A 10,434-nucleotide genomic window follows, 5' to 3' on the forward strand; every position below is an offset into this window, starting at 1 on the left:
AGGGAAAGAAATTTTATTTTCAAGCTTGTAAGATAATATTACAAACAATGGAGAGTAAAAAAAGCCCAAACCCTAAAAACTATTTAAAAAGTACTTGACAGTGTCCCTTTAATATCCACATATGATTCAGCCATTGTGCATTGAAAGAGAATGTTCCTGAAGAGCAACCGGTACCTTTGAGGATATATCCCAGAGAAGGAGACTTATTAGAAGCGTTACATATTTGATCAGCAACTGTGCTCCCTCTTCAGACTAACTCTCTCTTGAATGATTGAATGGAGTAGAGTCTGTGATAAACTAACCGACTGGATGTGAAAGGCTCAGCCTACAGGACTGAGTGAGACTGTTGCAAATTGAGCAGCAGGGATACAGACACCAAAAAAAAACCAAACCAAAAAAGTACATCTCTAATACATGAGTGTCTGAATCAGTAAGGAAGCAGAAACCCAGTGAGACTGGTCAGCTTCTTGTGATGGGAGTAAAATGGAAGGAAATTAACCTGGACTGTCCGCTTGGAGAATGACGTGCATGAGTGGCAGGATTTGGATGCTGGATTTGGGGTTATGAAGGCATAAATCACACCAGTACTTGTGCTTGAAACACCTGCGGGGCGTTTGTACAAAATTTCCCAAAAATGTCTATACGTCAAATAAAGTTCATGGAGCACCCTCCCACCTCCCAGTTTCACCCTCACAAAACCCTTGTCAGGAACATCATGAAAAAAACCCAGGATATTTGGTGAAATTTGGATATGCCTGGATTTTGTTAGATTTTCTTGGTGGGATGATTCAACCTCTCTGCAAATCAATGCTGAAAAATCCCTGGCCATTTTTCTTCAGGTATCCTACGGTAAATTGAACAAGGCTCCAGAGTGACTCAGGAAACAAAACAACTCATAGCCCTGGTTAATCACAGTCTGGAAAACAAATATAATCCAAATATTTCATTCCATTCCTTGTTTTTGTAAATCTCACACTGTGAGTGTTTGTGTGCGCATGCGTGTGTGTAGGGGGTTGTGTACAGAGTGTTACCTATTCCAGGTAATAGGATTTGTAAGACATGTTAAACTGCCTGTTCCTCTGCTTCCCCAGAACTCTGCCTACTCAGTTTGAAGTCTGTATTGCACTTGTTTTGTTGGGTTTTTTGTGATTTGTGTAGGTTTCTTTTTTTTTTCTTTTTTTTTTTTTTTTAACCGGTTGGAAAACATTAACCTCTTTAGCATGAGTGTGCAGCTCTCCCTCCACCTGCTTTTTTCCTCAGCTGGCCAGGTGCCGCCTCTTATATCTTGTGCAGTTACCAAAAATGAAAAGGAGAGGAGGAAAAAGAAAAAAAGGAAAAAAAAGAAAAGGAAAGAGAAAGAAAAAGGCACACCATGCTCCTCTGCTTTATGAGTTCTTTGTCTTCTCCGCTTCGTGTTAAGGCCTCCCGAATTCCTCGTCTCAGACCGTCGTGACCCTCATGACGAGCTCTCTGTTACTACTAGACTGACTCCTCTGTTCGTGAGGCCTCAGGTGGCTGAGTATATGCAGGATGGTATAAGCACAGTGGTGGTCAGAGAGGGTGCCTGTGGCATGGCCGGCAGCCCGTGCCCCGCTGTCGGCTGGAGCGGAGTTAGTGGCTGTACCACCAGTGGAGGACGAGTGGGTGGTTTGGGAGGAGGGACGCTGATTTGTCCTGGTCCCAGTTTTTTGCTCCTCCATGTCCTTTGTTTTGTCATAGTTCAGCACTTTCCACTGCTGATTGACTGCCTGCCACCGTTTAAAAATCCGGTAAACCGAGGGCCCTTCGTGTATTATTAGACCTGGAGGGAAGGGGGAAAGAAATAAACATAAAACAGAAACAAAACTTTAGAAAGAACCATAAACCTACCCCAGCATCCTGCCCCCAGCTAGCTGGTTAGCTCAGCTCTCCTTCCGCCAGTGTTTATTCAACATTAAATCATGTATTTTAACGACCGACTGGCAGAGCACCGGTGCTCCTGCTCTGCTGGCTCCCTTTTCCCCTGAATTACAAGGATTGCAGCTTTATCTCAGCAATCGATAAACGGATTGTAAATGCAGCAGAGTGAGATATGCTCTTACAGCAAAACAGTACCTGTTTACCAATAAATGCCCGAGGTTTATTTGTCACTGGACTGGTTTTGCGTGCTGCATGGGCATGATTCACCCAGCTAAGGGCATGTAGTTGGAGGGGGTGTAACTGGATCTGACGTGCCAGTGACGTCTGCTGCACCAGCGTCATATGTGTGCACAGCCCGTCTCTCCCCCCACGCACAGCAGCAGAGCAGACATGCGCGTGAAGGCCAGAGGTGGCAATGGAGGCAAAAAAGGGACTGTCTATACCTGTAAATTGCTTGTCAGCCTGAGCAGAGTTTTGCTTGTCTGCAGAGCAGGTACCTCATCACACGTCATTGCTCCCTTCCACAGGGGAAAACAACACACTTGAAAGAAAAGGCAGAGGAGCTTACACCGTGTGTGCGCTGAGTGTGCACGTAGTGCATGTGTCCTGCTACCCATCTGCGTATACCAGAGCTGATGTCTGGGGAATGGCACTGGGCTGAGGGCACCTTATTTCTAATAGTCTCCGTGTTTGAAAGAGAGTGAGGAGCTCAGGCCCTGCCACCAGCAGCTAGCTCACCTCCCAGGCATCTCTGTCATCCTCCCCACCCTTGCAAGATGATTGTAGGATGAAACGATGTTAGGAGTTGTTTGGACGATAACAGGACTTAAGCATTAAGCTTTTTTATGACTGCCAGGCTCTGGCTAGACCGGTTGAAAGCACTAGGTCCCACCGTAACTGCACCACTGAGGTGGTGGTCTCCACTGAGGCTGGAGGAAGCTGCAGCATCTCTGGCAGACTGGTGTAGCTGACACGCTATAAAATAATTAACAAGTTTTGCTAGAGAGTGGGATTTATGTAGAATAAGAGGAGTCTCCTCGTTTTGCAGCAATCTATCTGTTAGGAAAGTGCCACTTTGTCCCATGTAACTGAAGCCAGATCAGCAGGTAGGGCTGGGTGAGTTAGTGCTCAGGTAGCTGCATTGTTCTTAATAATGATGGTTTCACCATTCCTGGTCCGGATCAAGATTATCAGAAACGTCTCTAGGAAGAGCAGCTCTCTTGCCTTCCTGTTGCAAGCACATAAATAAAAGAGCAAAGAACAAAAGACCCACAAGAAATAAGAAGCAACATTGCCCTTCAATGAGGAGGTTGCCTTGACCAGCAGTGTGTGGAGCAATGATGTTCACCACAGAATAAAGTGGCTTATGGCTATCCCGGATGAATCAAATGCTATGGCTTTACCCTCCACCCACCTTTTCCAGACTGTTCTAGTTTCTGATGGCAGGTAATTACTGGAGTAGACCTGTGCTATATCATAAAACAAAATACCTGAAGGTCCTCCTACCCACAGAGCTGTTCTCCCCATTACTCACTTATGGGACACAGCCTCCTGGTTTCTTAGGGTCTGCATCTGATTTTACAGCATTTAAATCCTAGCTTCAGTACAGATTGAGTTTCTAGCCTCTTTGGTTTTAAGCATAACTAGAAGTTCTGCTGACTTTATCACGGGTTAGCTTCAGGGGAAATCTCATGTTCATTGTAGTGGGGTGCCGAGCCTGCTTCCTGGCTGTACAAGTCATTACACTGGATAGTTTAAGTACGCAGATCTTGCTATCTATCTGGGGACAAGGAACGGCACTGGGCACTACAGTACGAGAGAGATCTTCCCTTTGGTTCCCACAGACCACTGAGATTGCATAGCTGTAATTCTGCAGTGATGCTGGTTTTTCAAAACCAAACACCATGACGACATAACAGAAAAAAGTGCTTTTTCCTTCCTACTTTGAAAAACGGTTGAGAATTCTGACATCACCTGATCAAAGCATCAAGCATAAAAAGCAGGACTTAGGGAAAGCCTGCAGATCCAGCCAAGGATACAGAGCTTTGAAGCAGGCCTGAAATGGATCAGCCCATGACAAGGGACATTAGACATATATTTAAATGAGCTGTCTGATCCGTAATGAATGAAATTCCACTATGATCAATGACAGAGCCAATGTTTCTCTGAGACCACTTTAAGCCTCAGATAAAAGAGACGAAATTGAATATTTTCTCCTTGGCTGTAGAACATTCTCCACAGAATCAAATCCATTCTCCAAAGTATTAAACACTGAGCCAGGATTGTAAATCCATTCTTAATTACCTTATCACAAATATTTAATGTGCAGCCTGATTCAAGAGGGCTGTTTATAAAATTCTTGTTTGTTTGCCTTCTAATTATAAATGTTTATGATCTTGTGCAATTAACTGTGTGATGCTGATGGATGGGTTGCTGAGTCAACTGAGCACCTGTTTTCTTCGATAATTTTGGTTTCCAAATATTTATAAAAGTACAAAATAACTTGTTTTCATGTGTATTTACTGGGCTCTAAATTACTTATCGATTTCCCAGTGTCAAGATCAGGAAGCTGTAAAATTAAAAAGGAACCAAGTGGAGGGGTGGGCAGGGAGGCGGAAGTAACGGTGATTCATTTGCAAGAGTAAATGCCAAGAGTAAGACTGAGTCCATCAGTTTATATCAAGCTGCAGGACAGTCGATGCTCCCATCGAAACAAATTTTGTCCTCCTGAGATAAATTAGGATTGGAATTCCTGTTCTCAGTTCTGTGTATCCCCTTTTAGAAACACGCCTCTCTTGAGGATCATTCTTGTTCACAGAGGTGAAATTTTTCAATGAAAGGCCAGGCAGAAGTGGGAAATCCTCCAGGAAGGATTGTATTCAACCAGGAGTGTCCTAGGAGCTAGAAGCAGTTATTCCATAAACCAAATCCTGTGTATGTGGGGAAGATAGCAAGTTGGTATGAACTTCTCTCTGTGCACCTCTCTCTTTTCAATACAGAAATGTTTGTATGAGAATTTCAGATGGCTTCTGGTAGCATCTGGTAGGTCCTTTTCCACTCCTCCCAAGTTTATCTCACCCTCTTTTGCTTCCATTGTCAATGGATCCTCTGTGGAAACCATCCCCTTTGGAAGGAAAATCTCTGTGAGTTTCATGCAAAGCATGTTGGTCCAGATTGCTGCCTGGCTGCAAGTGGACCATTTCATGGTCCATGAAATCCCTTGTTTGTGGTGTTGGTGGAATGAAACTTCTGTGGAACATGGGCACTGAAGATGTGCTGTTCTCAGTCCCATTTTCTCATGTAGAGACCTGACTGGACAAGCATCAGAAGAAATTCCTTGGGCTAAAAATTGTTGAATGCTGGAAGAAGTATTCAGGAGAACTAGAATATACCTTTTTCTTGCTCTTACTTCACTCTTCCCATCTGTTTGTGACATTGATGGAAACGGTGCAGCTGGCTAGATGGAGCCTTGGCCACTGGCTTGTGCCATGAAAAGATTTCCCAGGGGACTCTGGAGGTGGAGACAGCCCCTTTTATGTGATGGAGTCATTAACCTGACAGCAAAGTCTACAAAAAAAAAAAAATTTCTAATGCCTCTGCTTGCATTGGCACATTGCTGTGGCTGTGCTGTTCCCAGGACAAGACGTGAGCTAACATGCTAGGGCTAACCCAGTGCAGTGCTCCAAATTAACACAAGCTGATCTGGAACAGTATGTACAGGACACTGTATTGATCCTTTTTCACTGTGTTCACTCTCTCCATATATCGCCCTTTTTGCTCTTTCTCTTGTGGCTTTATTATTACTGAGTCTGTGCAGAAGGTCAGGTCATGGTTAGCCCCATGGTTAGCTCTGGAGACTCCAGATGGGAGGGACAAGTGATTATCCTGGGTGCAGGGATTACTTCCCAGAGCTGAGAAGCTGCTTTGTGCTTCACAGCACCAGGCAAACACACCACCACCTTGGCAATAGGTTACACCAGAACTGTGCTCATTGTTTACACTGGTATCTTAAGCTTCCTGTTTATATATTTTTACATTTTCCTCATCATACGTGGGAGAGTACCCAGCACCTAACCACTGCTGTCAGGCAAATCTATCGCAGTAAGTGACCCAGCCCCGAAGAGCACAGAGCCTTGTTCCAGACTGGATTTAAAACAACAGGTAAGCAACATCAGTACAGGTTTGCTAGGCAAGGGTCGTGTCAGGGCAGTTGCATTCCCAATCAGCACAAGCCCACAGCATCTGAGGGAGCAAGCTGACAATTGCTGACTCTGGGGAAAGGTTTACTTCTTCCATTTACACCCCCTCACCCCCCTCACATTTTCATCTCAGAGCAAGAATAACTGGACTGTTCATTTTCTAGATGATCGAGATGCAATCTCGAGCTAGCGCTCGTGAAAGCAGTTTCATTTCTGTGTTCTACTGATTGCCACAGCTAACCCTGAGTTTCTGGACTCTAAAAATGTGAGAGTTAGAAAGGAGAGCATGACCAAGGGTAAGTGTCATGACCCAGAGGTGAGGCTTATGTCTCTGGAGGATTTCTCTAAGCCTTACAATCCCTGTCCACATCATGAACCACATGGGCAGTCTCTATGCAAGGAAATGTTGGTATTGAGGGTGGATGCATATGGGCTGTGTGCAGGTGGCCCTTTGTCTCTTGGGATTAATTGGGACAGAGGCCATCGGTGGGCCTGTGGCAAGACTGACCAAGAGAGAGGTCCCCTTGTAGGGCAGGAGATGTTTCTCCTGTTTCCCAGTAAAGAAACCACCAAAACAAGGCTTCTACTGACAGCGAGTGGTACATCACTCCTGCACTGACACTCATGTTATCTACAGGAGAAAGAATCACAGTCCATTCCAGCCATTTCCTTTGTCCTGCTTCTCCTAAAACCCCTGTCCTGCCATCTGAGCTGCCAGCTCTCGTTTCCACCTTCAGCAGCACTTTCCCCTTTGATTTCTCCTCTCCCCACGCATTTTCATCTCAGCCAGACAGCTGCCATGCTTTAGCCTGTTTCTGTTGCTTTCATTGCTGGGTGTCAGGAAAAGATTATGGCAGCTGTGATCAAAGTTTAATGTTTGCATCCACAGCAGCAGTGGCTCAGGCCAAGATAAACCAATCCTCCTGGGAGATAACACTTTCATTGCCGGGCTTTCTCTCTATTGACATAATCGCATACACAAACCCTTCCTTTCTGTGAATTCTTTAATCTTTCGTGGCAATCTCAAATTCCCCCACTTATGTTTTCAAAGCTCCAGTGGCTCAGCCCTCACTTGCCTTAATCTCATCATACATGCTCCATCTTTAGCTGCCTTTTATCTTAACCTAAGACCAGAAAAGTGGCTGCACTGGTTCAGACAAGGGATCTGTCTTTTACAGCATCCTGCCTCCAGCAGTGGCCAATGGCACAAATGGGCGTAAAAACAAAGCCAGGAGAGCGAAGTTTCCCTGATGGGCTTTGCACACTGCAGGGGCCATAATTAGCCAAAGATGGTCTTTTTTTGGCTCATTTACATTCCCTAACCATAGGTTTGTAGTATAGTACAGTAAAACGTGCTGACTTTTTGCTCGCGCTCTGCATTTACTCAAACTAGGCTGATCCACCACTTCCAAAATTTTCATAGTCCCCATGAGATCGCTCCACTCCAAAAAAGTGTTTTAGAAACAGCCGTGAATGTCTGCCTCACCTCAGCTTCACAAGTCTCTCATAGTACGTGAGAGATGAGTCACTGAACTCCCATTGGACCCTTCCAACCCATACTGCTCTTCAGTGCAATCCCCTGCACTTTATTCCTCATCCATGATGAAAGACAGTCCTTGGTGATAAACTGGGAAAAGAGAGCCAGAGGGACCTTTCCCTGCACATATGGGCTGAGAAAGGGACAGCTAGTGTCTGGCAGTCAGTTCCAGCTGAATACGACAAGTTCTTCAACCAACCTATCATCTTTAAATCCTTCAGTGGCTGAGACTCAAGGCTGCAGAGCTGTGCTCTGCAGGCAATGGGGAAGAGGGTGAACCAGGGTGTGGGGAGAGGCAGATTCATAATCCAAAGTTATGTTGTGGCACCAGTGGGACTCTGCACTTGGTCTGATTTGGGAGGGGAGATGTGAATATTGGAGGTGACCAGGTGGGAACTCAAGTAATGCCCTCCCTCTCCTCACTCCAGTTCATATTCTCCAGAACCTCTTCACTTCATCCCCCTGTTTCTGCAAATGAACTCTCCAGAAGGGTGCGGTCCCCAGAGCAGGGAGGTGCACAATCAGCACTGTACACCCCACTTTGCTTTCAACACAAATTGGTATGTCACAGAACCGCTGTCTTTGGCAGCATGACTGCCTGGTCCAGCCTGTGTTTGGGATTCTGATTTCTCCTTCCTATGGATAGCACTTTGCACTTCTCTCGATATTCAATGGCATCTTGCTGATTTCTCCAATTTGCCAAGTTCATTTCAAATGCTATCTGGTCCTCCAGAGCGTTTGCAGCCTTTCCATGCTTGGTGTCACCTGTGAATTTTATAACAGCCCTTCTATTTCATTATGTAAGCCATTAATAAAAATACTGAAGAGCGCAGAGTCCAAACTAGTCCTACTTGAACTGTGTTTCCAGTTTAGGTACACCACTGATAACTACTGAGAAAGCAGATTTTCAGTTGGCTCTACACCTGCATTTCTCTGGTTTGTTTAGGAGAATCTTAAGGCAAAGCACCAGAAGCACTGCCCAAGTCACGGCATACCACACTGAATGCTTTTGCCTTACCTATTAGGACAATTACCATCCCAAATTAGATACAGTTATACTCCAGTGCTCATCAATTGGTTATTTAAAAAATTATTCTAATATCTTTCTATGAATCAGTTAAGCTGATTTGCCCTTCATTTCCTCGATCCTCAGTTCCTACCTTTTTTAATGACAGAGATTATATTTAAAGCTAGGTTCTCTGCTTGCATTTCCCCAGTTGCCTGGTGCCTCCTGAATCTTCCTTAAGTTTCTGGTGATGAAATGCTCATGGGTCAGACAGCTCATGCAGCTTCCTCTGAAGTCCATTAGGACATACTGACAAGGACAGAGCTAACTCGTTTGAATATTTCTGAGTCTGTTCTTTTCTGAATCTGCCCCGGGCTCCTTTCTCCTCATTAAAATTACTTTCATTAAGTTTTGAAGACTGAAACAAAGGCAACATTTAACTCTTTGGACCATTTTGTATAAAATATTATTGAAGCTCTTAGACGTGCTGCCTTCTTTTTCTTACTTTACATATGCTTATGGACCCAATTCCTGTTGCCTTTTAATATCTGGGTGGTCATTCTGTGGTTCAGCTCTGATGGCTCTCCGTGTGATATCTAGATAAATTTGTGTGATATCTAGAGAAATTTCCACTATTTGCAGGCTCTTCTTTCTGCCTTTTGTGTGATTGCAGCTCCTGGTTTTGAGTCCTTAAAGAGCTCTTGATGCAGAGTCAGTGTTCTCTTCCCACGCTTCTGAGCTTTCCCCTGCACAGGCACAGTTTGCTGCTGTGCCTTTAGTATCATCCCTTTTGGCAGCCGTGAGCCGTTCGCAGCTCTTTTATCCTTCAGATTCCCTTCCCAAGAGACACTCCCTGCTCTGGTCCCCTGAGGCTGCTGCCACTGCTTTTCTGGAGTCCATTATCCTCACACCATACTTTTCTTCATCTCAGGAATGCTTTCATCGCACAGTCACTTTTCTTACAATCTACTGCTACATACAGATTTTCACATTCTTTGCTTTCAGAGGAAATCAGATAGGGAGTACAGACTCCTTCGTAACTGTTACCTTTGCTCTCCATAATATCTCAAGAGTTTAGTGGACAGGCTATCCTGCATACACGAGAAGTCCAGGTAATGCATAACCTGCGGCCTTTGGTGCTGTCTTTTAGACATTTCTGGTAGTTGCAAGACACTGGACCAGTGAGCAGGACGTCTCCAGTGCACATCTTGGACATCTAAGAAAGCACTTCTCTGAATAATGCTAGAACTGTACAAGGAGGGTGTGCAAGCTGAGAAATGCTGAGCACCGAATGACATACAGCATAAGCTGAAAATGTATTTCATAATGAGCGATGCTTAGCATATGGAAAAAATAATTAGCTGATTATGTTCAGACGTTTTCTTACCAATCATTGTTCATGCACATATTTTAATATCTAAAGAACTGATTAAATATGTATTAATCTGGACTGTGGTTTGGCTTGGTCCAAACGAGGATGGACCCTGTTCCGTGCTGCTGATCACTGGATAACGCATGCCACTACGGAGCCCATGGGTATGGGGAAGACAAAACACCCCTTCTTCTGCTGTCACCCTTTAATGGTGCTCCACCCACAGGCAACTTGAACAGCAATGTGTGTGCCATGCTTGGACCTCCTCAGGTCACAGGGGCCACAACTCCAGCAAAACTGAAATTGAGCCCCTCAAAGGGTAAGACCTCCATGGCCTGGGTAGAGTCCCCACCAGTGAATGCAGAGAAGCTGCTCCCAGCTGTCTCGGGGGGGGGGGGGGGGGGACGTGGGGGGGGTGGGG

The 10,434-nt window shown here is 45.0% G+C and overlaps 1 protein-coding gene across 1 annotated transcript in view; it reads right to left on the minus strand.

Moving 5' to 3' along the window:
* Positions 1-1,191: 1,191 nt before the first annotated feature.
* Positions 1,192-10,434, minus strand: part of MARCH4 (membrane-associated ring finger (C3HC4) 4, E3 ubiquitin protein ligase) — a gene marked incomplete at its 5' end in the record, with an annotated part of 29,851 nt that continues 20,608 nt past the window's right edge. The window contains one exon of the mRNA XM_010144043.1: positions 1,192-1,801. Within this exon, the coding sequence (XP_010142345.1) occupies positions 1,440-1,801 (362 nt within the window). The remainder of the gene's footprint in view (positions 1,802-10,434) is intronic.

This window comes from Buceros rhinoceros, unplaced genomic scaffold (assembly GCF_000710305.1).
Source record: "Buceros rhinoceros silvestris isolate BGI_N320 unplaced genomic scaffold, ASM71030v1 scaffold8659, whole genome shotgun sequence".
Classification (NCBI taxonomy): Eukaryota; Metazoa; Chordata; class Aves; order Bucerotiformes; family Bucerotidae; genus Buceros; species Buceros rhinoceros.